Source organism: Stegostoma tigrinum, chromosome 6 (assembly GCF_030684315.1).
Source record: "Stegostoma tigrinum isolate sSteTig4 chromosome 6, sSteTig4.hap1, whole genome shotgun sequence".
Lineage (NCBI taxonomy): Eukaryota > Metazoa > Chordata > Chondrichthyes > Orectolobiformes > Stegostomatidae > Stegostoma > Stegostoma tigrinum.
In genome coordinates, this window is record NC_081359.1 from 101,419,790 (window position 1) to 101,445,850 (window position 26,061).

The 26,061-nt window shown below is 41.8% G+C and overlaps 1 protein-coding gene across 5 annotated transcripts in view; it reads right to left on the bottom strand.

Moving 5' to 3' along the window:
* dhrsx (dehydrogenase/reductase (SDR family) X-linked) overlaps nt 1-26,061 on the bottom strand; it is a 333,567-nt gene that overhangs the window by 267,863 nt on the left and 39,643 nt on the right. For 3 of the 5 annotated variants that reach the window (XM_059646809.1, XM_059646807.1, XM_059646808.1), the window contains exon 2: nt 23,153-23,214. The exons of the other annotated variants lie outside the window; for them this stretch is intronic. In XM_059646809.1, coding sequence (XP_059502792.1) covers nt 23,153-23,214 — 62 coding nt within the window. The remainder of the gene's footprint in view (nt 1-23,152; nt 23,215-26,061) is intronic. 5 annotated transcript variants of the gene reach the window in all.

Here is a 26,061-nt window from a genome sequence, read left to right on the forward strand (position 1 = left end):
AGGAAATAATTTTTGTAAGTATCTGTTGGATCCACACAACTTCTGATTATATCCTTCCATCCCTTTTCTTCCCAAATATGTATCTGAGCAACTTATGAGCTCATTTGTATAAACCTCAGTGGTTTTCCCCGGTGATCTATCCCCTTTGGAAGAAAATGTTCTATTTGACTCATTTGTTTATTCTGAACTTCTAAACTTCATTTGGTATCCCCTGGTTTTTGTCAATTTCCTAATTCTCTTCAAAATTCCTTCAATTCCAAAGAAGAATTAAAACTTCGACGCCAACTGCCAAAACCATTACCCGGTATATCATTGATAATGGGAACTGCAGATGCTGGAGAATCCAAGATACCTGCTGTGTTCATCCAGCTTCACACTTTGTTAACCCGGTATATCATTCATGTCTTCATTACCCATCTTCCATATTTAACAACAGTTCAGAATAAAAACCGAAAGAACTACAGATGCTGTAAATCAGGAATAAAAACAAAGTTACTGGAAAGGCTGAGCAGGTCTGGCAGCATCGGTGAAGGAAAAAACAGAGTTAACGTTTCGGGTCTGGTGACCTCAGAACAGTCCTGAGGAAGGGTCACCAGATCCAACATGTTAACTCCGTTTTTCCCTTCACAGATGCTGCCAAACCTGCTGAGCTTTTCCAGCAACTTTGTTTTTGTTCCTGAAACAACAATTCAGGCTGAGCCACAGGGCAGGTTGAGCAAGTGCATGGAACTTTTGGGACCAAGGTGTCTAAATAGCAAAGAGCACAACCGTACAGTAACAAAATTAATCTTAAGCAAAAGTTGCTGGTTCAGCTTCCATTGCCGTTTTCGATGAAATTCTGATCACACTTCAACAGGGATGTGAAGACTTTGGAGAGGGAACTGAAAAAAATTTACAAGATTGGTCCCTTAGATGAGGGTCTTCAGTTACTTGCATTGACTGGAGAAGCTTGTGTTGTTCATCTTACAGAAGTTTGAGAGCAGACTTGATCATGTTGGAGCATGCCAAAAGCAGTGCCAGGCAGACCTAAAACTGAGGTGTTAACCCGATGAAGGTACAACACAGGACTACTTGTATGACAAACCACAAAATTAGATGCATTGGACAGAGATCCCACATCTAGCAAATCAGATGAAAGTTCTGCAATCCTGGGACAACCAATCCTGAACAGTGTTGGACAATTAAATAGCCAACAGGAAAATGACACTTCAAGGTGATAGAGCAATCTGAGAGTGGTCCCTTGCCTCTGTTCTCAACTGATAAGGCTGCAGACAAAGCTAATGTTTGAGTTACAAGAGTTTATCTCAACCATCTTATGGATACCCCAAGAGCTACCTCTTACAGCTGTCAGATAAGCCCATTAACTTCCATTCAATCAGTTCTGCCTGAAACGAGCTACTTAAATATAATGTTATGAAGAACAAGTCAAGGAGGAGGAGACGAGCTGGGCTGGTTTTGGGATGAAGTAGGGGGCGGGGACGAGCTGGGCTGGTTTTGGGATGCAGTGGGCGAAGGGGAGATTTTGAAGCTTGTGAAGTCAACATTGATACCATGGGGCTGCAGAGTTCCCAAGCAGAATATGAGTTGCTTATCCTGCAACCTTCGGGTGGCATCATTGTGGCACTGCAGGAGTCCCATGATGGACATGTCATCTAAAGAATGGGAGGGGGAGTGGAAATGGTTTGCGACTGGGAGGTGCAGTTGTTTATTGTGAACCGAGCGGAGGTGTTCTGCAAAGCGGTCCCGAAGCCTCCGCTTGGTTTCCCCAATGTAGAGGGAGCCACACCGGGTACAGTGGATGCAGTATAGCAAATTGGCAGATGTGCAGGTGAACATCTGCTTGATATGGAAAGTCACCTTGGGGCCTGGGATGGGGGTGAGGGAGGAGGTGTGGGGGCAAGTGTAGCACTTCCTGCGGTTGCAGGGGAAGGTGCTGCGTGTGGTGGGGCTGGAGGGGAGTGTGGAGCGGACAAAGGAGTCACGGAGAGAGTGGTCTCTCCGGAAAGCAGACAGGGGTGGGGATGGAAAAATGTCTTGGGTGGTGGGGTCGGATTGTAGATGGCGGAAGTGTCGGAGGATGATGCGTTGTATCCGGAGGTTGGTGGGATGGTATGTGAGGACTAGGGGGATTTTCTTTGGGCGGTTATTGCAGGGGCGGAGTGTGAGGGATGTGTTGCGTGAAATGCGGGAGACATAGTCGAGGGAGTTCTCGACCCCTGGAGGAGGGATGTTGCGGTCCTTGAAGAACACGGACATGTAGGATGTGCAGGAGTGGAATGCCTCATCCTGGGAGCAGATGCAGTGGAAGCGAAGGAATTGGGAATAGGGGATGCAACTGCACCTCCCAGTCGCGAACCATTTTAACTCCCCCTCCCATTCCTCAGACGACATGTCCATCATGGGCCTCCTGCAGTGCCACAATGATGCCACCCGAAGGTTGCAGGAACAGCAACTCATATTCCGCTTGGGAACCCTGCAGCCCAATGGTATCAATGTGGACTTCACAAGCTTCAAAATCTCCCCTTCCCCCACTGCATCTCAAAACCCAGCCCAGCTTGTCCCCGCCTCCCTAACCTGTTCTTCCTTTCACCTATGCCCTCCTCCCACCTCAAGTCGCACCTCTATTTCCCACCTACCAACCTTATCCCGCCTCCTTGACCTGTCCGTCCTCCCTGGACAGACTTATCCCCTCCCCAACTCCCCACCTGTACTCTCCTCTCCACTTATCTTCTCCTCTATCCATCTTCGATCCGCCTCCACCTCTCTCCCTATTTATTCCAGAACTCTCTCCCCATCCCCCTCTCTGATGAAGGGTCTAGACCCGAAACGTCAGCTTTTGTGCTCCAAAGATGCTGCTTGGCCTGCTGTGTTCATCCAGCTTCACACTTTGTTATCTTGGATTCTCCAGCATCTGCAGTTCCCATTATCTCTGCAGACAACTTCACTGTTTTTCTCTTGAATGAATACATAAGGACATTGTTTCAGTTTCAACTTTGACTGGAGTGTTACTAGTGGAGCTGAACACTGATTTGTACCTGTCTTCATTCCATTGGCACCATGCCATGAAGGTCTCAGTCATAGAGTCACAGAATCATTATGCAAGAACTCTTCTGTTCAACTTGTCCATGCCAAGTTTCCCAAACTAACCTAGTTCCACTTGTCTGCATTGAGCCCATATCCTCTAAGCTTTTCCTACTCATGTACCTGTCCGAATATCATAAAGTCAGAAATTGTACAGCATGGAGACAGGCCCTTTGGTCCCACTCATCCAATCCAACCTGATATCCTAAATTAATCTAGTCCCATTTTCCAGAGGCAACTTAATAGAGACATACAAGATGATCAGAGGATTAGATAGGGTGGATAATGAGGAGCCTTTTTCCTCGGATGGTGATGGCTAGCACAAGGGGACATCGCTTTAAACTGAGGGGTGAGAGATATAGGACAGCTGTCAGAGGTAGGTTCTTTACTCAGAGAGTAGTGAGGGCGTGGAATGCCTTGCCTACAACAGTAGTAGACTTGCCAACTTTAAGGGCATTTAAATGGTCATTGAATAAACATATGGATGATGATGGAATAGTGTAGGTTAGTGGGCTTCAGATTGGTTTCACAGGACAGCGTAACATCGAGGGCTGAAGGCCCTGTACTGCACTGTAATGTTCTATATTCTATGTTCTATATCCCGTTAAGCCCTTCCTATTCTTGTAGCCATCCAGATGCCTTTTAAATGTTGTAATTGTACCAGCCTCCACCACTTCCTCTGGCAAATCATTCCATACACACACCACCCTCTCCATGAAAAAACTGCCCCTTAGGTCCCTTTTCAATCTTACCCCTCTCACTTTAAACCTAGTGTTGGACTCCCTTGTCTCAGGAAAATGACTTTGGTTATTCACCAATCATGGTCTTATAAACCTCTATAAAGTCAACCCTCAGCCTCCAATACTCCAGGGAAAATATCCCCGGACTATTCAGTCTCTCCCTACAGTTCAAACCCTCCAACACCAGCAATGACCTTGTAAATCTTTTCTGAACCTTTTCAAGTTTAGCAATATCTGCCCTTCAGCAAAGTGACTAGAATTTATCACAGTGTTCCAAAAGTGGTCTAACCAATGTCCTGTACAGCCACAACCTGACATCACAACTCCTATACTCAATGCACTACCAGAAAAGTCAAAGAACTATCCCCTAGTTATTCCCTCGGTGCTCACAAATCAAATAAAAGAAAAGGAATAATGATAAAGTAACATCAAACAGCATACAAAACCTCTCAAAATCGACATTGAACTATCAAAGTCATTGTTACCAGTTACCTCTACTGCAACAGCTGAAGAATTCAGAGATTGATCTGCATATCTGTATTGTTTACTTTTTCCTTATTGAATTCATCTCTTCTTTCCAACCTGTGTGTTTGTGTGTTGTGATATTAATTCTTTTTTAAGTTTAGTAATTAATAAAAAAAAGTCATTCTTTGTTAACCCAAGAAAGTTGAGTTAAACTGGCTCCTATTAAAATACAGGTTCAGTGGGGTCTGAGTGAAATGCATCCACATCAAAGGGATCCTTTATAAATTAACCCTATATATTGTGAACAACTGATGGGTTGAGTGAATACAGAAGGAGAGCCAGTTCATCCCTCCTCATCCAGGGACATTACAGTTGGGATATCCCATCTGGAATGCAATAAATTAAAAAACCTTGCCTGATGTCACGTCATAGCAATCAAATAAGAGATAACACTAAAATGGTGATATTTCAGATACATATGATACATATTCTGTCCATTTGTACCAGGATTTGAGGTCCTCTACATTCAGATGTTTTCCTCAAGCTTTATTAGGAGGAGCAGAATGTCTTTCTGGACCCTCAATAAAAGAAGGAATTAGCTTAATAGTTGCCCGTACAAAAAAGATCTGAAACCTCACATCAGAATCAGTCCTCTGCCCGACCAGCTGTAACTCCCTGTTATTTGTGTAGTAGACAGTCAACGAACCTCCCCTACAACCAGCTCATGAACAGCATCAAGGCTCTCAACAATGGGGAACTATCTATTCCATACACACTTCAAACTTCAGTGCAAGTTGGGCCATATATTTTCATGAACAAAAATGTGGCAGCCTCATTTCTGGCATTTGTAACCACAATAATGGTAATGATATCAAAGCACAGTGCATCAATACAACATTAGGACAAATTAATGTCTGTATTGAGTAAACCATCAGGGAATTAAATCAGATCAAGGACTTTTAACTCACCAAAACTGCTGAGGAAGAAAAAGAGGAAGAACAAAAACAAATCGTCCGACACTTCCGCCATTTACAATCCGACCCCACCACCCAAGACATTTTTCCATCCCCTCCCCTGTCAGCTTTCCGGAGAGACCACTCTCTCCGTGACTCCCTTGTTCGCTCCACACTGCCCTCCAACCCCACCACACCCGGCACCTTCCCCTGCAACCGCAGGAAATGCTACACTTGTCCCCACACCTCCTCCCTCACCCCCATCCCAGGCCCCAAGATGACATTCCACATTAAGCAGACGTTCACCTGCACATCTGCCAATGTGGTATACTGCATCCACTGTACCCGGTGCGGCTTCCTCTACATTGGGGAAACCAAGCGGAGGCTTGGGGACCGCTTTGCAGAACACCTCCGCTCAGTCCGCAACAAACAACTGCACCTCCCAGTCGCCAACCATTTCCACTCCCCCTCCCATTCTCTAGAGGACATGTCCATCATGGGCCTCCTGCAGTGCCACAATGATGCCACCCGAAGGTTGCAGGAACAGCAACTCATATTCCGCCTGGGAACCCTGCAGCCATATGGTATCAATGTGGACTTCACCAGTTTCAAAATCTCCCCTTCTCCTACGGCATCCCTAAACCAGCCCAGTTCGTCCCCTCCCCCCACTGCACCACACAACCAGCCCAGCTCTTCCCCCCCACCCACTGCATCCCAAAGCCAGTCCAACCTGTCTCTGCCTCCCTAACCGGTTCTTGCTCTCACCCATCCCTTCCTCCCACCCCAAGCCGCACCCCCAGCTGCCTACTAACCTCATCCCACCTCCTTGACCTGTCCGTCTTCCCTGGACTGACCTATCCCCTCCCTACCTCCCCACCTACACTCTCTCCACCTATCTTCTTTACTCTCCATCTTCGGTCCGCCTCCCCCTCTCTCCCTATTTATTCCAGTTCCCTCTCCCCATCCCCCTCTCTGATGGAGGGTCTAGGCCCGAAACGTCAGCTTTTGTGCTCCTGAGATGCTGCTTGGCCTGCTGTGTTCATCCAGCCTCACATTTTATTAACCTGTCAAATTTGTGATCCTTGCACTATGGAACACTGAGTGGGGAAGGGGGCAGGGGATTAGGATTGGTTATCCACACTAAGTGAGGAGATAGTTATCATGGGAAAGAAACTGGAACATTTGCCTGTTGCAAATCAAGTGAGATTTATCATGCCCAGCAAAAAGGAACAGCTGCTTTTTGGAGACAAGAGACACAGAGAAATGAGAAAGAAACAAAACATTTACTAATGTGTGAAGAGACAGCAGTTACTGCTCTGTGAGGAGCAGGGTAAAGTTTGTTTTTGTTAGCAACCAAACAGAAGGGTGGTTGTGATGAATGTTCATGAGATATTACTATGTTTTGAAAATTTCAGTCTTCAAGTGGACAGCCCCATTTATGTTTAATTTGTATGTCATATTGTGAGGGTTAAGTAGTGAAGGAAGTCATTTCATGTTTGAATTTTGAATAGCACCAGTGTGTTTGGAAAAATGTATTTAAATAAGGTTCAAAACACCCTCAATATGAATAATTCAGTGCTTCAGAGAATGAAGACTAGAAGGGATGAACAAAAATTGCATTGGTGCCAAGCAACAAGGTGTCTTAGAGAAATAGACTCAGGAAACATTACTTTTTCTAAAGAGTGAAGCATCCAGGAGGTGAGAATGTGTGCAGATCAGTGTTAGAGAGTACAGATATGTGGTAGCAAAAGAGATGTTAGCTTAGCAACTTCCAAAACAGTTGAAAAGGAGTCATGAATAATTTAACGTCAGTAAGACAAAGCTCAACAGAAAGCTGTGGAAAAGGAATTTAAGGAATCCATGTTTAGTAATAAGTGAACTATGGTAGCAGTTTGTTTAAGGGTCCCTGGAAGATACAATAACTAAATTAGATAACCTTGACTGAATGCTTAACTGGAAATAAACAAAATTCAACCATGTCAACTAAACAAAGAACTTTAAAGTGGAAACAAGATGACTCTTCACTGATGTTAGATGATCTGTAACATTGTTATTGAGGGAAAAAAAATTGAATCTTTACTTTTGGTATTTGTAATAACACTGTTTCAATTCATTATTACATTGTGTAAAATGTTTCATGATTGTTTTTTTCTTTGTGTGTGCTTGTTGTTCTTTTGTTAAAAGTACATTGGCAGCCCCTTGTGAATATGTTCAATGATTGACTACCAGCGTGACAAAATTGCAACAATATAAATTATGGTCGATCGAGTTAAGTCTCACTCAGGAGTCTGGCTTGCCCAGTTTTGCCATCAGCTGAGATTTAATATAGAAAATAATATTTTTCTGTTCAGAAGGAAGAGGATAGTACTGATGAGACTTTTGAAGATTTAAAGTACAGGAGGCACCATAGGACATGGGAAAAGAAATGGGCCAATCAGACTCCACCTATTAATCAATGGCTAATCTAATCATCCTCAACTCCACTTTCTTGCCTTTTCCATTATAACCCTTGATTCCCATACCAATTAACCGTCTAGCTATCTCAGCTTTGAATTTATTAACACAGTCTTGATAACTTCCTACAGTAAAGAATTAGGAAGAATCACTACCCTTTATGAGACAAAATTCCTCCCCACCTCTCCCTTAAGTGGATGTAAACTTACGCTAAGGTTATATCTTCTGGTCCTACGGGCCCAAACTACTCAACCTTTCCTTGGAAGAAAATCCCTCTGTGCACAGGATCTACTTGATAAACTTTCTCTGGACTGCCTCCATTGTCAATATATTTTACCTTAGGAAAAGGGAGCAAAACTATTCCTTCACTAAAGCTGAATCAGAATTTCTGGAACCAGCATATTGGTGTAGAGTTCAAGAAATCGGTACACCACCTCATTCTCAGTTGCAAGTAGGGAGGGGCAATTAATGCTCTCCTTGTCAAGGATACTCTTATCCCATGAAAAAAAATATATTCCTCACTTCAATGAGAAGAAAACATCATAAAATATTTAGAGCATGGTGGACTTTCAGATTTGAAATCAGTGTGGTCATGAGTAACCAATCTCTCTGGAAACCTGTCCCCAGCTCAACTTTGCAACGTCACAATGAGTGTGGAATGCTTAGATGGTTACATCATTGCAAATGAGGTTCAAAGGGCTTTTGTTGTTGCATATGTTTATGTATCTCTTCCTCAACACAAGATACATAGTGGGGCATTCCACATAAGAGAAATATTAAGTTTCTTCCTTGTGGCAGGTTTCCCTGAAAAGCTAGAATCAAGGATATACTATGGATATCAGTGAAATAATTCCACAAGTAAGTTACACAGTTCAGTGAGAATAAAAGTCACATTGATGCTTAAAATGCAAATGGAGGCATAAGGCTCACAATATATTAACTAAACCTTTGTTGGAAGAATCCAAATGAGTCACACTGTTCCGTATATTTCTCAACGTCAGGTATTGACTCAATATTTCCTTGTGTGTTGTTTCAGTAATTTTACGTTCATTTGTTTACATGTTACTTTGCCTTATCAGATCTTCCAGGCAGGGAAGGTGAATTTGCATATTATCTATCCCCAAACTCTCAAGAAGAGATGAAACCTTTTAGATGAAAGGAGAATTCTGGATCAATTCCAAGGACAATGATTAAAAATGTTTTAATGATGGAGAAGTGAGTGGAGGGAAGAAGATATTTATGAATGACATGCCAGAGAGTTGAAGATTTGATCACATGCCTCCTCAACTCTCCACCCCATTATGTAATGTTAGACCATATTCTGCTCTAGACTATTCATATCTCTGAGTGAGATAACCAATTGGTGACATGGCCAAATGGGGTTGAGGGTGTTTATCTGAAGCTGTTCTTAATAAATTCCAACTATGTGGAAAGCACTGCCACAACACCAACTACCTTCCCTTTGTTTAAGTAGTTGAACAACAATGGCCAATTTCTGATAATACAAAAATGTTGTACATCCCCTCCTTTCACCAAACCATTATGGCAGATCCTTCAGCTCTTGGAATTGCATTCCTCAATCTCTTTGTTAATTGTATTTTCACTCTATTGCTAAGGTTAAGGATATGCAGGTGAAGTGTACTGAGTGATTCCTGAGCTCATATTCTATCAGTCTTGTGGCTCAGTGATAGTGTCCCTAACTCAAGGCCAGGAAGCCTGCATTCAAATCTCACCCTCACCAGTGGTGTGTCATAGTATATGTGGAGCACATATTAGGGGTTCTTGTGCTGCAGTGGTAATGTCCCTACCTCTGTTCCAGGAAGCCAAGATTCAAGACCCACCTGCTCCAGAGGTGTGCAATAATATCCCTGAACAGGTCGATTAAAAATATCTAAAATGGAGTGAAGAGGAGGATGCTATGTTAAAATACTATCACACAACATAGTTAATAGACCCTTTCTGCACAGAGCACATAACCAAGAACTAAGGTTCAGGAAGCAACACTATATCTGGAGCATAAATAGCAGCTCTTGTGGCACAGTAATAGTGTTTCTACTTCTGAGCCAGGAGCTCTGGATTCAAGTTCCACCTGTTCCAGAGACTAGAATTTAACGCAGTGTTCCAAAAGTGGTCTAACCAATGTCCTGTACAGCCACAACCTGATATCACAACTCCTATACTCAATGCACTACCAGTAAATTCAAAGAACTATCCCTTAGTTATTCTCTTGGTGCTCACAAATCAAATAAAAGAAAAGGAATAATGATAAAGTAACTTCAAACAACTTACAAAACCTCTCAAAATCTATGTGGTATCAATGTGGGCTTCACAAGCTTCAAAATCTCCCCTCCCCCACCGCATCCCAAAACCAGCCCAGCTCGTCCCCGCCTCCCTAACCTGTCCTTCCTCCCATCTATCCACTCCTCCCACCTCAAGCCCCATCCCTATCTCCTACCTACTAACCTCATCCCACCCCCTTGACCAGTCCGTCCTCCCTGGACAAACCTATCCCCTCCCTACCTCCCCACCTACATTCACCTTTACTTGCTCCAACCCCTCCTCCTTGACCTGTCAGTCTCCTCTCCACCCATCTTTTCCTCTATCCATCTTCTATCCACCTCCCCTTCTCTCCCTATTTATTTCAGACTCCCCTTCCCCTCCCCTATTTCTGAAGAAGGGTCTAGACTCAAAACATTAGCCGTCCCATTCCTCTGATGCTACTTGGCCTGCTGTGTTCATTCAGCTCTACACCTTGTTGTCTCAGATTCTCCAGCATCACCAGTTCCTACTATCTCTGATTGAATGAAATCACTGCTTATTCTTCTAATCTCCAGCATGTTGAGTCCCCCATTAAGCCTTTGCTCATAAGACAATCTCTCCAAACTGAGATCGTCCTATTGAACCTTCTCTGAAGTGCCTTCAATGAAATTGTATTTTTCTTTAAAGTGCTCACAGTACTCCAAATGTGGTCTCACCAGGACTTTGTATAGTTGGAGTTGGACTTCTCAACTCTTCTATTCCAACCCCTTTGAAATAAGGGCCAACATTCCATTAGCCCTCCCAGTTATCTGCTGCATTTGTGTGCTAGCTTTCTGGGTTTCTAGGAAGGATATTATTAAGTTGTAGAAGGTTCAGAAGAGATTTACTAGGATGTCGCTGGGTATGGAAGGTTTGAGTTATGAAGAAAGGCTGGATAGGCTGGGACATATTTTCCCAGTAGGAAAGTAGGAGGTTGAAAGGTGAGCCTCCATAAAATCATGAGGGGTATAGATAGGGTTAATGGTAGGTATCTTTTCCCTCGGGTGGGGGATTTCAAGACTATGGGACACATTTTTAAGGTGAGAGGAAAGAGTCTTAAAAAAGACATGAGAAGCAATTTTTTTTACACCAAGGGCAGTTCTCGTATGGAATAAACTTCCTGAGGAAGTGGTAGATTTGGACACAGTTACAATGTTTAAAAGATACTTTGACAAGTACATGGAACGAAATGGTTTGGGGGAGATACAGGCCAGGAGCAGGCAGGTGGGACTAACTAGTTTGGGGTTATGTTCGGCCTGGACTGGTTGGACCGAAGGGTTTCCATGCTGTATGACTCTATAAGTACTCCCAAGTCACTTTGAGTTGCAGTTTTCTGCAGTTTTTCTCCATCTAAATAATACTCTTGTTCTTTCATTTTCCCTTCTAAGTCATTAATATATATCATAAACAGTCCCAACACTGAGCACTGAACCCTGTGGAACCCCACTGGTTACAGGTCACCAACCAGAAAAAGAAATTCCTTAATAACAAGGTGTAGAGCTGCATGAACACAGCAGGCCAAGCAGCATCAGAGGAGCAGGAAGGCTAACGCTTTGGGCCTAGGCCCTTCTTCAGAAACATTTCCTTTCTGAAGACGGGTCTAGGCCTGAAACGTCAGCCTTCCTGCTCCTCTGATGCTGCTTGGTCTGCTGTGTTCATCCAGCTCCACACCGTGTTATCTCAGATTCTCCAGCATCTGCAGTTCCTACTATCAAATAAGTTCCTTAATCCAGTTCCTGTTTCCTGCCCATTAGTCAATTCTCTATCCAAACAAATACACTACCCCCAAAACCATGGACTCTTGTCTTATGACTTAACCTTTTGTGAGGCTCCTTGTTGAATGCCTTCTAGAAGTCCAAATAGACACGTGTGTACGATCCCCGCTATTGAGATTTCCTTGGAAAACTGTGGTAAATTAGTCAGACATAACGTCCTTTTCATGATGTCATGTTAATCTGCTTGATTAAATTATGATTTTCCAAACATCCTCCTGTTGCTTCCTTATTAGTAAATTCCAAATTTTTTCCAGTCAAAAGATGTTTGGCTAATTGGCCTGTAGTTAACCTGTTTCTTGCTACCTTAGGGCGAAGGCAGACAGACATAATGTTGTATTCTGTACATAAATCTAATGTTCAATAAAATTTATAATAATAATTATTATGTAAAAGGATTGGCATCTAGTTCCATACTTCACCATCTGGCCTCGGAATAAATTTACACTCTTCTCCCTGAGTGATATTTCTTCAGTCCTTTTGCACTTTTGAAATATCCTTGAGCAGATCTCTCATCAAGATCTTGATCACTCCTCCTTATCTCTCTTCCTCACTGAGAGTGGTTTTCTGTCATACGCAGTGGTGTCACACATTTCTCTACATTATTGCTGCGGTGTTAATGTTATGCTCTCGAGGACTACGAAGAATAAATTTTGTATAGCTGATTGGGGACCGTGAGAATGATCACAGGCCACCATCAAACTGCTTAGCCTCAACAATAGAAGTGTATACCATGCAATTTTTCCTACCAGCACTAAAAAAGGAGCTTTAATTTGACACCTGAGCATGAAGAGACTAGAACGAAAGGCGATGAGATCCCTGGGAGACCGCTCTGAGACAACTTTAGCTTGCCATGACAATCCGTATTTACGTCCTGCATTTAACATTCTAAAATAAGACACCTCACCAACATATTATCAGAGATTTAAAAGATTTCTTTTCAAAATCTTGACAAAGAGATGGATTTTAATTTGGTATTAAAGGAACAAAGAGAGAGGTGGTGAAGGTATGGAGTTGGGTTTTAGATTAGTGTGATTCCTTTGAATAGTGGAGTAGGCTCATTGACTAAATGACCTTCTTTTGTTTCTATGCAACAGAGGAACTTCCTCAGCCTAGAGATAATGGGAACTGCAGACGCTGGAGAATCTGAGATAACAAAGTGTGAAGCTGGAGGAACACAGCAGGCCAAGCAGCAACTTCCTGAGCCTAGATAGCAGAAGGTATGAGTGAAGGGAGAAGGGAGTTCATTTGACAGGCAGTGGCAATGTTTGGCTGGTATTGTCACTTGATCAGATATCTAGAGACCCAGGAAATGTTCTGTGTTCAAATGCCATCACGGCAGATGGTGGAACTTGAATTGAATGAGATCTGGAATTAAAAGGATTAATTAAATTAAATGATGACCACATCTCCAGTTACTAGTGGTGTACCGCAAGGGTCGGTGTTGGGTCCACTGCTGTTTGTCATTTTTATAAATGACCTGGATGAGGGCGTAGAAGGATGGGTTAGGAAATTTGCAGACGACACTAAGGTCAGTGGAGTTGTGGATAGTGACGAAGGATGCTGTAGGTTGCAGAGAGACATAGATAAGCTGCAGAGCTGGGCTGAGAGGTGGCAAATGGAGTTTATTGCGGACAAGTCTGAGGTGATGCACTTTGGTAGGAGTAACCGGAAGGCAAAGTACAGGGCTAATGATAAGACTCTTAGTAGTGTAGATGAGCAGAGAGATCTCGGTGTCCATGTACACAGATCCTTGAAAGTTGCCACCCAGGTTGACAGGGCTGTTAAGAAGGCATACAGTGTTTTAGCTTTTATTAATAGTGGGATTGAGTTCCAGAACCATGAGGTTATGCTGCAGCTGTACAAAACTCTGGTGCGGCCGCACTTGAAGTTTTGTGTACAGTTCTGGTCACCGCATTATAAGAAGGATGTGGAAGCTTTGGAAAGGGTGCAGAGGAGATTTACTAGGATGTTGCCTGGTATGGAGGGACGGTCTTATGAGGAAAGGCTGAGGGACTTGAGGCTGTTTTCATTAGAGAGAAAAAGGTTGAGAGGTGACTTAATTGAGACATATAAGATAATCAGAGCGTTAGATAGGGTGGATAGGGAGGGCCTTTTTCCTAGGATGGTGACGGCGAGCACGAGGGGGCATAGCTTTAAATTGAGGGGTGAAAGATATAGAACAGATGTCAGAGAGGTAGTTTCTTTACTCAGAGAATAGTAAGGGTATGGAACGCTTTGCCTGCAATGGTAGTAGATTCACCACCTTTAAGTACATTTAAGTCATCATTGGACAAGCATATGGACGTACATGGAATAGTGTAGGTTAGATGGGCTTCAGGTTGGTATGACAGATCGGCACAACATCGAGGGCCGAAGGGCTTGTACTGTGCTGTAATGTTCTATGTTCTATGTTGTATGTTCTATGATTGTTCTGAAAACCCAACTTGTTCAGTAATGTCCTTTGGGGAATGAAAACTACTGTCCTTATCTGGTCTGGCCTACATGTGACTCCAGAACCACAGCAATGTGGCTGACTCTTAAGTGCCCCCTGCAATGACCTTAGCAAGCCATGCAGTAGTATCAACCCACTAAAAATAGAGAGGGGAATGAAAAGGAACACTTGATATTGACTCAGGCACTGGAAGCAACAATGGCAAACTGAGATCTGTCAACCTTTTATGTTTTAGCAGAGGATGAGGAGATAAGTGGAGGGACAAAACACTATGAAACCACTATCACTTGTGACTTTGGTTCACATTATTTCAGTGCCGTGGTAGGGTGGCAGCCAAATCATAAGAATTACAAAATAGCAGTTGCTACGGTAAAATGAGGGTTATCCTCCAGCATTGATCCTACACTGTGCTGGAAGGCTTCCGAAACAAGCTTGTGATGGAGCCCAAATTAGACCACGAACAGGGAGTCTCAGGAGCAGAGAAGCAAACAAAGCTGAGTGGCAATGCAACTGTGATTGCTACTCATTAAAAGCTCTGGCCAATCAACTCTACTTCTCTCTTCACAGATGACTATTCTCAGCACTTTCAGTTTTTTTTTGGAGCAGATTTCAGTTATTTTGCAATGACAATCTCTTCTTCTGATCTAAGTGATCCACTTTGAGAGTATTGAATAAAGCTTTGCATTTATGCATGTATTTTTCATTTTAATTCCAATCGTTGACCTTTGCTTTTACACATGTAATTTTAAAATTAAATATGCACATAATAAAGCTACCCCAACAAGCCAGAGAACACAGATACCGTCTGTGTCAACTTTCCAATGCCTAAGCCTTTTTTAAAATTTGTTTACATGATGTCGGCATCACTGGCTAGGCAAGCATTTATCGCCATCCCTTATGGTTAAGGGTCCATCACATTGTTGTGGGCCTGGAGTTGCATGTACGTAGGTAAGGATGACAGTTTCTTTCCCTGAAGGATATTAGTGAATGAGATGGATTTTAAATTTAAAATATTCACTATTAGACTAGTATTTTAATTCCAGACTTTTATTGCGTTCAAATTGCACCATCTGCTCTCGTGGCATTCAAACCCATGATCCCTAGATCATTGGGCTGGGTTCTGGATTATTAATCCAGCAATACTACCATTGCACCACTACCTCTCCTGTCATCCTTCAAGGCACAAGAAGAAATCCATGAAATAAAATTATTAAAGAACGTAGAATAAAAATTAAAATTATTCTATAAGTACCTTTATTAGTCTGTACATTGTGTGTAAAAGTTGGGATGTCATCCTGCAGCTATACAGAACATTGGATAGGCCAGTTTTGGAATACTGCATTCAAGTCTGGTCTCCCTGCTACAGGAAAGATGTTGTGAAATATGAATGGGTTCAGAAAAGAGTGTTGCCAGTCTTGGAGATTTGAGCTATCAGGAGAGGCTGGCTAGACTGCGGCCTCTTTCCCTGAAGTATTGGAGGTTGAGGAATGACATAGAAACATAAAAAATAGGCGCGGGATTGGCCTTTTGGCCATTTGAGCCTGCACCACCATTCAATATGATCATGGCTGATCATGTAATCTCAGTATCCCATTCCCACTTTCTCTCCATTCACCTTAATCCTTTCGGCCCCAACAACTTCCTGTAGGAGAGAATTCCACAAGTTCACAACTCTCTGAGTGAAAATATTCTTCCTCATGTCAGTCCCGAATAGATTACCACTTATTCTTATACTTAGACCCCTAGCTCTGGAATTCCCCACCTAGGGAAATCGCCTCACTAAGGCCCTGTATAACTGCAGCAAGACATCCTTGCTCCGATACTCAAATCCTCTCACTATGAAGGCCAGCGTGTCATTAGCTTTCCTCACCTCCAACTGAACCTCTATGCCAACCTTCAGCAATTGTTCCACCATGACACCCAAGTTTGATTTCATCGCACCTTTTCCTAGGCTGCCACTATTCAGATAATAATCTGCCTTTCTTTTCTAGTGACATAAAGGATGTAATAACTGATCATTTGGAAAGCGACGACAGAATTGGTCCTGGTCAGCATGGATTCACTAAATAGAAATCATGCTTGATAAATCTTGTGGAATTTTTTGAGGATGCAACCAGTCGAGTGGACAAGGGTGAATCAGTAGATGTTGTGTATCTGGACTTTCAAAAGGCTTTTGCCAAGGTTCTACAGAGGAGATTAGTAAGGTAATTAAAGCTCATGGTTTTGGACATCATGTATTGACATGGATAGAGAACTCACTGGCAGACAGAAAGCGAAGAGTTGGAATAAGTGGAACCTTTTCAGAGCAGCAGGCAGTGATGAGTTGGATACTACAGGGTTCAGAGCTGGGCACCTAACTGTTCACAATATAACTCATAGAGATTTATAAAATCATGAGGAGAATGCGTACGGTGGAATAGCCAAGATCTTTTTCCCAGGGTATGGGGAGTCCAAAACTGGGGAGCATAGGTTTAAGGTGTGTGGGGAAAGATTTAAAAGGGACCTAAGGGGGCAACCTCTTCACATGTGTACAGAATGCGCTGCCAGAGGTAGTGATATAAACCGGTACAGTTACAACATTTAAAAGGCATCTGGATGGGTATATGAATAGGAAGGGTTTAGAGGGTTATGGGCCAAATTCTGGCAAATGGGGCTGGGTTAATTTCGGATATCTAGTTAGCATGGACAAGTTAGACTGAAAGGTCTGGTTCCTTGCTGTACGTGCTTATGATTCTAAGCACTTAAATAATGAAATGTGGGATGGAAATACAAACATCAGATGATAGGCAAGATAGTTACACAGGCAACAAATGTGAAATGTCAGGAATGTTATAGAATTAGTTTGCTTCAATATATATCAGGGAAACAGGCCCCGTGGATGTGGCATCAGGAGATGAGATTAGAATTGATGAAACTGCTTTTAAAATAGAGGGAAATAACAGATACAGTAAGCTACTGAAATTCATTGAGAATAAAGCTTCTGGTCCGAATGGATTACATCCAATAATTTTAGAATAATCAAGGGAGGAGATAACAGAGACCTGATTACACATATTTAATGATTCAACAACAACTTATATTTGTCTTCAACAAAATGAAACGTTTCAAGCCTTTCCACAGAAGCATTATAAAACAAAATATGACACCAAGAGAGGAAAGGAGGAAAAGAACCAGTCAAACACAGGTTCATAGGAAGAGGGGTAGGCCATTCAGCCCACATGAGCCTGTTACAGCATTCAAAGACTGGTTAGCAAGCTTAGATCACAAGGAATACAGGGAGAAGTAGCCATATAGATACAGAACTGACTCAAAGGTAGAAAGTAGTGGTGGAAGGTTGTTTTTCGGGCTGGAGGTCTATGACCAGTGGTGAGCCACAAGGATCAATGCTGGGTACACTGCTTTTGCTCATTTATATAAATGATTTGGATGTTTACTTAGGAGGTATGGTTCATAAGCTTGAAGATGAAACCAAAGTTGGAGGTGTGGTGGACAGCCAAGAAAGTTATGTCAGTTACAACTGGACCTTGATCAGATGGACCAATGGGCTGAGGAGTGGCAGATGGAGTTTAATTTAGATCATTTTGGTACATTTTGGAAAGGCAAATCAGGACTGAACTTTTACACTTAATGGTAAGGTCCTGGGGAGTGGTGCTGAACAAAGAGACTTTGGATTGCAGGTTCCTAGTACCTTGAAAGTGGAATCACAGGTAGACGGGTTAGTGAAGACGGCATTTGGTACGTTTGCCTTTATTGGTCAATGCATTGAGCATAGGAGTTGGGGGCTCATGTTGCAGCTGTGCAGGACATTGGTTAGGCCACTTTTGGAATACTGTGTTCAATTCTGTTCTCCCTGCTATAGGAAGGATGTTGTGAAACTTGAAAGGGTTCAGAAAAGATTTACAAGGATGTTGCCAGGGTTGGAGGGTTTGAACTTGAGGGAGAGGCTGAATAGGCTGGGGCTACTTTCCCTGGAGCATCAGAGGCTGAGGATTTTTATAAAATCATGAGGGGCAATGGATAGGGTAAATAGTCACGGTCTTTTTGCCAAGGTGAGGGAGTCCAAAACCAGACTGCATAGGTTTAAGATGAGAGAGGAAAGATTTAAAAGGGACCTAAGGGGCAACTTTTTCATGCAAAGGGTGTTGCGTGTATGGAATGAGCTGCCAGACGAAGTGTTGGAGGCTGGTACACTTACAACATCTATAAGGCATCTGAATCGGCATATGAATAGTTAGGGTTTAGAGGGATATGGGCCAAATGCTGGCAAATGGGACTAGATTAGTTTAGGATGTCTGATCAACATGGACGAGTTGGCCTGAAGGTTCTGTTTCCATGCTGTACAGCTCTATGACTCTGTCAGATCATGGCTGATCTATGGCCTAATCGCATAAGCATGCCTTTGGCCTTTATGCCTTAATGCATTTGCTTAACAAAAAAATTATCTCTCTCAGCTTTAAATTAACATCTAATCCAGCATCCACTGCCATCTGTGGAAGAGATTTCCAAACATCTACCAGCGTTTGAGTTTAGAAATTTTTCCTCACATCTTTTCTGAATTGTCTGGTCCTAATTTTTGGAGTAAATAATTTCAAGCATAATTTCACTTTTATAAATTTTGTTGACTCTGCTCAATTATAGAGTTATTTTCTCAGCAGCCAGTTATCACGTCTGTTATGACATATTCCAGTATTGTCCCTACTACTCATACCATACCAATTAATTTGAAGTTCTCAATTTTCTTTCTTCTTCCCTTCTTAAACAATGGGGATACAGTTGCTATTTTCCAGTCTGCAGGAATCATAGAATCCCTAAAGTGTGGATCAGGCCATTCAGCCCATCAAGTCAACACCAACCAATTATAAGAGCATTCCAGCCAGCCCCACCACCCCCACCCTATACTGGTAACCCTGCATTTCCCATGGCTAACGCACATAACCTACACATCCCTGGCCATTATGGGAAATTTAGCATGGCCAATCCAACTAAACTTCACATCTTTTGACTGTGGGAGGAAACTGGAGCACCCGGGGGAAACCCACACAGACAGAAGGAGAATGTGTAAATTCCACACAGTCATCTGAGGGTGGGACTGTGCCTGGGTCCCTGGCACTGTGAGGCAACAGTGCTAATGATTGAGCCAGGATGCTATCCCAGAATGCTTCCACTATCTTTGGAATTTCAGATGATAACCATCAATGCATCCCCTGTCTCTGTATCCAACTCTTTTTTTCAATACTCTGGGAAGTAGTTCATCAAATCCACATTGGATTGAAAGATGATTACAACTGAAATATCAAAAAGGGAATCAATGGAAAGGGATTATTAATTGAAGTGGTTACACAGTGTAACAGAAAATATAGGGAGAAATAAATGGGTTGGGAAAGAAAAAATACACAGCACTAATGGATAGTTTGAAGCTACATGCAGATTGAGAGCACCAGATTGGTCCAGAGACTCTTGAAAATTGGTTCTTAGAAGTTTTTTTCAGGTCAGTTTAGAGCAGCATGTTGTAGGGAGCAGGCTTTCCTAGACCTGGTAATGTGCAATGAGACAGAATTTATTCATAAGCTTATGGTGAAGGAGCCCCTAGAAGACAGTGATCACAACATGATGGAATTTTACGTCAATTTTGAAAGGGAGTAGTGAGGGCCCATGGCTAGTGTTTTAAACTTAAATAAAAACAATTATGAGAGAATAGTGCACAGCTTGCTAGGATGAACTTGGAAGCTGAGCGAAAAGATGAGACAGTTGTAGTGGTGAATCTTTAAAGAAGATATTTAATGACTCAGCAAATGTTTAGCTCAGTGGGAAAGATTATTAAGGGTATATCATCAGTGGCTAAATAATGAATTTAAGGAAAATATTAAATTGGAAGAAACATTGCACAAATCTGCAAAGATTTATGGTAGGTCACATGATTAGAATGACTTTAAGAAGGAGCAAAAATTGATTAAAAAGATAAAGTGGCAGAAAGCACAATATGATAGAAAGCTAGCTTATAATATAAACACAGACAGTAAGAGTTTCTACAAGTGTGTGAATAGGAAAAGAGTAATTAAAATCAGTGTTGACCAGCTAGAGACTGAATGTGGGAAATTGATAGTGGAAATCGAAGAAATAGCAGAGGCTTTGGACAGGTATTTGGTGTTTATCTTTATGGTGGAACATTTTGAAAGCTTCAAAACATGCACTTTGAAAGTTCTCAAATGTGAAACCCTCTCAAAAGCATCTAGGATTCATGAAAGCACTACATAAATTTTCTTCTTTAAAGGGAATTCTTGTAAAGGGAATTCTGCCCTTAAGGAAGCCAAGGAAATCCCAGACATAACAATGATATGGCAGGCCTGCTGACTTTCCATATTGCAATGAGTCTCGGTGAGATTGTATCTGGAATTCGGGCTGAAATCTGATGGGTTTTCAGAGTTAGAGGCTTTTCTCACGGAATAGAGCATCCTCCATATGTAGCGGTCTGAATTTTAAGGAGTTGAAGTGCTCTAAAATGTCATCCTTGTCAAGCTTCTCAGCTGCTCCCAGCAGCAAAGACAGTGGAGCTGTTCTGTTTGACACTCACTGACCTCAAACATGAAGAACAGCTACTCGCTAAAAAATGCCTGTAGAGCAATAACCCCAACATGAACCAGCAATATGGACAAGAAGGAAAGAATGAGCAATTAAAACCTTCAGTAAATGATCATAATTGCTATTAGGATCAAAAGATGTTGTCAATGATATAATCATTCAGCACATATTTTCACAGTAAATATGTTTCTCCCACATTATGGTTATCTTAAGTATTTGCTTTGGTTCTCACCTGAATCTACATCTATAATAATCAGGCAGGCAGTCTTTCAAAAAGCCTTGCATCTACAATGGCTTATTTTCTGCATGGGCCGAGGACACCTGGTGGACTTGAGATTTTATTATTTAGCATTTTTCAGTTGCTTTGATTACGGCTTACTCTCATAATTCAGGCTGACATTATGTTCGTGCAGAACTGATGGAGTACTGTGCCACTGAGAAGCCATCTTTCAGATCAGCTGATCCACCAAAGATTGTTTGTCCTCTTGAATGGACACAGAAGATCCCACAGCACCCACTGAAGAAATACCATTAGATGGTGAAGAAAGGAGTGATATTTTGGAAACTTAAGTTAGAGTCACAATTATTTTGGCCGTGATGTGGTTTCAGTTGTTATGCTGAAGAAATTTACAAAAATGTGGGAGGAATAGGTCATGCAAATATTTCAGTATGAGGATAAGAATATTAAATTGCAGGCATCGGGGAACCAGGTCAGTGCGCACATGTATAACAAGTGCTTATAGTTACAAGATAGGACATAGGTAGTCTACTAGGAATTAAATGTAAGGATCTTCTAATCTGTGCAAGTTACAAGTTGTTAATAGCAGCTATACTCTAGAGAGTGTGGGGGAAGGATGTTTGTTAAAATTAACCTTAAAGGATAAGTTTCATTGATTGGAATCTTTCCAATAGAAAACACCAGTCACACAGAAGGATGATTAATGTTAACACCCCCTTTCAGCTTTTTCTTCCCATCTTCCAGGTTTCCCTCAGCTCCTTTCTTTGATAAGCAACACAGAAGGTTTAGTTTTCAAAGGCTATTGAACTCAAATGTGGCATGGCGATGAATAAATAAAAGTTAATGCATTGCTGCAATGAAGTAATTGTCATGCTGCAAGTTAATCCTGAGACAGTAACTCCACAAAGTATTACTCTCAATAGTGTGTCTCATTATTTAAATAAAATTATTCATTTTTAAATTAGAGTCATTAAAGTTACAGCACAGAGAAAAAGCTCCTTTGGCCTATCAAAAACAACTGCCAACCTACCGTAATTCCATTTTCTAATACTTGGCCTATAGCCTTGCGAACTTAAACAGGTTTATTTGAACACACCAGCTTTGGAGTCTGAATCCAGGTTAAGACACAAACAGATTCCGAACAAGGCCTCACACATGAAATGCATAGTCTGACCTACAATGTCACCTCTTGTATACATTGATCAAACCTTTAGTTATCTTGGGGCAGTGAGTTAAATGAAATTCCGGGATTTGTATTTTAACAAATCAAACCTGCATCTGCTTCCCAACTGATTAAAAATTTAACAGGACAGAGTCAGCCAGTCATTTTAGGTTTGTTCAATATATTTGCATCAGTTGTATGATCTTTTGACCTTTCACTTATAAATTTTGTGTCTTGATGCCACTCTCACTACACCTAATGGAGGAGCAATGCTCCAAAAGCTAGTGTTTTCAAATAAACCTGTTGAACTATAACCTATTGTCAAGTAATTTTTGACCGTGTCCAACCCAATACAACACTGGTCCGCACATCTAAATACACCATAAATGTTATAAGGGTTTCTTCCTCTGGTTGAAAAGAATTTCCTCACATCCCCTCCAACTCTATCCCTTCCCTTAAAACTCTGCCTCCTGATAACTGATCCCTCCATAAGGAGGAAATCTTTCTTCCATTGTGGCCCTCATAATTTTATACATGTCACTCATGTTCCCCTGCTCAGCCTCCTCTGCTTAAAAATTAAAAATGATTTTCCAAATGAACTGAGAAACTTGAGCAAGTTTAGTAAAATTATCTTAATGATCATCTTACAGTGGGCTAATGTACATAGGCATACACAGATGAGGAAGGTTTGTCTACTTAACTTTACTTTTCTCTCCATAGGTGTTGCCAGACCTACTGAGCATTTTCAACATTTTTTGTGCTTCAGATGTCCAGCAACTTACCAGTATTCTCATATCCAGTCCTCTGTCTTTAGCTGGTAAATTCTAATAAGCACAGCTGTTGGGATAAGATGACTCATTTTACCTACAAGTTAGTGAGAGGCTGGGGTGAGAAGTAGCCAAAGCTCCTGCTCCAAATAAACTTGACTGTAAAATATTCTTGAGTCAACACTTACAGATGAAGAAGAGCCTTTGGAAAGCAATCATTGCTTGTGGAGCCAAAGCTTGCTGTTGGCATCTGATTTCAAAAGTAGAGTAGTGTGGAGGAAAAATTACAAGGAAAGAGAAATCAATTAAAAGCAATAAATTATTCTTACAAATTAGTTGTGGATTTCATTTCTGAAATTTTACAGTACATTTAACTAACTAATGACAAAACCCAACAATGAGTCCCAGGGGCACACTTGTTGAATATATAATATTGAGTCATACAGATACAGATAAAAATCTCAACAGGTTGACAGTTTTGTTTCTCACATTGCATCGAATTGTGACAGCATTGATAAGACCAGCAGTATTCGCCCATTCCTTACTGCCTTTGTGGGTTGGTGGTGAGCTGCCATCTTTAACTGATGTTGTTTTGCAAGTAATTAAGAGTTTCATCATTCTGAGTCTATGAAGAATGACGAATTCAGGTTGGACATCTATACCCAGTTGTAGTCCAGTGACCCGTTGCTGAAATCTTTGCATATAGTCAATCACAAAGACAGAAGTGGGTTCCACAATTACACAAGTCAGGGTCAAATGGCATGCATGATACCACTGTCTTGAAGATTGGCCAATGGGAATAACCAAGCTTGCATCAGGCAGATGCAGGTCCTGGAAATGGCAAGTCAGGTGTATCAAAACCTGGAGTCACATGCTGTCACTCTATAACAGTGGCTCACCGGTTAGCGCCGCTGCTTCACAGCATCAGGGACCAGTGATCAATTCCACCCTCAGGCAACTGTCTGTGCGGAGTTTGCACATTCTCTCTGTGCTTGTGTGGTTTCCTCCTACAGTCCAAAGATGTGCAGGGTAGATTGGCTGTGCCAAATTACCCATTGTTTTCAGGGATGTGTAGATTAAATGAGTGAAAGGGAGATGAGTCTGAGTGGCATCCTCTGAGGGTCAGTGTGGGATGTGTTCGGTTGAAGGGCCTGTTTCCACACTGTAGGGATACTAAGTGAACATGTTATATTGTACTGAGCAGCAACTTTACTGGTCTCAAAATTGATCTTCTTTGTTTGTCCACTTGCAAGCTTGGAAGATTAACACTTTACACAGTTAAATAAATCTGAGACCCAAATGTCCATGTCAAAAAATTGAACCTATTAAAATTGCTGGAGAAACCCAGCAGGTCTGCTACATTTACAGAGAGGGTTATGCTGAGTTTCTCCAGCAACATTCTGATTTTGCTTCAGATTTCCAGCATCCACAGTTTTTCTTTTATTCATATACACTTTTTTATGCACTAAATAATTCAAAATAGAGCATAGAACAGTACAGCACATGAACAGGCCCTTTGGCCCGCCATGTCTGTGCTAACCGTGATGGCATTCTAAACTAATCCCATTCTACCTGCATGTGGTCTATTTCCTTCTGTTGCCTAAATAAAAATCGAAAGAACTGTGGATTCTGGAAATTAGAAACAAAAACAGAAATTGCTGGAAAAGCTCAGCAGATCTGGCAGAATCTATGGAGAAAAATCAGAGTTAATATTTTGGGTCCAGTTACCCATCCTCAGAACTAATGGTAACTAGGAAATTTTTTTTTTATGCAGAAGATAGTGTGGGAAGAGGGGCTAAGGAGTAAACAATAGGTGGAGATAGAGCCCAAAATGACAGAAGACCAGTTGGATAGACAAAGGAGTGGGCAATCAGTCAACAAAATGAATAGCTACTAATGGGGACTATTATTGGCTAACAATGGGTAGCATGTCTTAGCAGACCATGTGATCTCATGGTTTGGTGTGTGGAAGCTAGCTACGGACATGGAAGAAGTTGCCTCAAGCCCTGCTATTCTCTGCCTCTTCATGTGTTGTCGAAATGCCTCTTAAACATGGCTACGGTATCTGCTTCTACCGCCTGTCCTGCTAGCATGCTTCGGGCACCACCTTCTCACCTTATACCTTTTACCCCTAGCGTTTGACGTTTTCACCCTGACTATCCACCTTTTCCAAGCCTCTCATAACTTTAAATGCTTCTATCAGATCTCCGCCTCAGTCCCTGCCACTCTAGCGTAAACAACCCTAGATATAGCCACTGACTCCTTATCAAAAATACACTCCAATCAAGGCAACATCTTGGTCAACCTCTTTTGCACCCTCTCCAAAGCCTCCACATTAATAGTATCTTAGCTGGCACAGACATGGTGGGCTGAAGGCCTGTTCCTGTACTGTATTCTTCTATTTTCTATGCTCACAACCTTCCTATAATGTGGTGACCAGATCTACACACAATGCTCCAGATGTGGCCTAAGTAAAGTTTTATACATCTGCAATATGACTTGCCAACTTTTATACTCAACACCTCAACCAATGAAAGTAAGTATGCTGTATGCCTAAGTTAACACCTTATTCACTTGTATTGTCATTTTCAGGGAGTTATGGACTTGGACCCCAAGATCCCTGTATATCAGTGCTCCGAAGGGTCCTACCATTTACTGTATGATTTCCTTTTGCTTGTGACCTCCCAAAATTTGTGTCCCAAAATGTATCACCTCTCACTTCTCTGTACTAAACTTCATCTGTCATTTCTCCATTCAACTTTCTAACTGATCTATATCCTGTGGTATCCTTTGACAAACTTCTTCACTATCCACAACTCCAACAATTTTGGTGTCATCTACAAACTTTCTAATCTGACCACTTATTTTTTCATTCAAATCATTTATACATTACAAACAAACAATAATGATTCCAGCACTGATCCTTGTGGAACATATTGGTTAAGGACCTGCAATCAGGAAAATACCTCTCCACTCCTCTCTGTCTTCCTTGGCCAAGCCAATTTTGTATCCAAATTACCAACTCACTGCGAATCCTATGTGATTTAATATTTTGGATTGGCATACTATGAGGGGCCTTGTCAAATGCGTTAGTAAT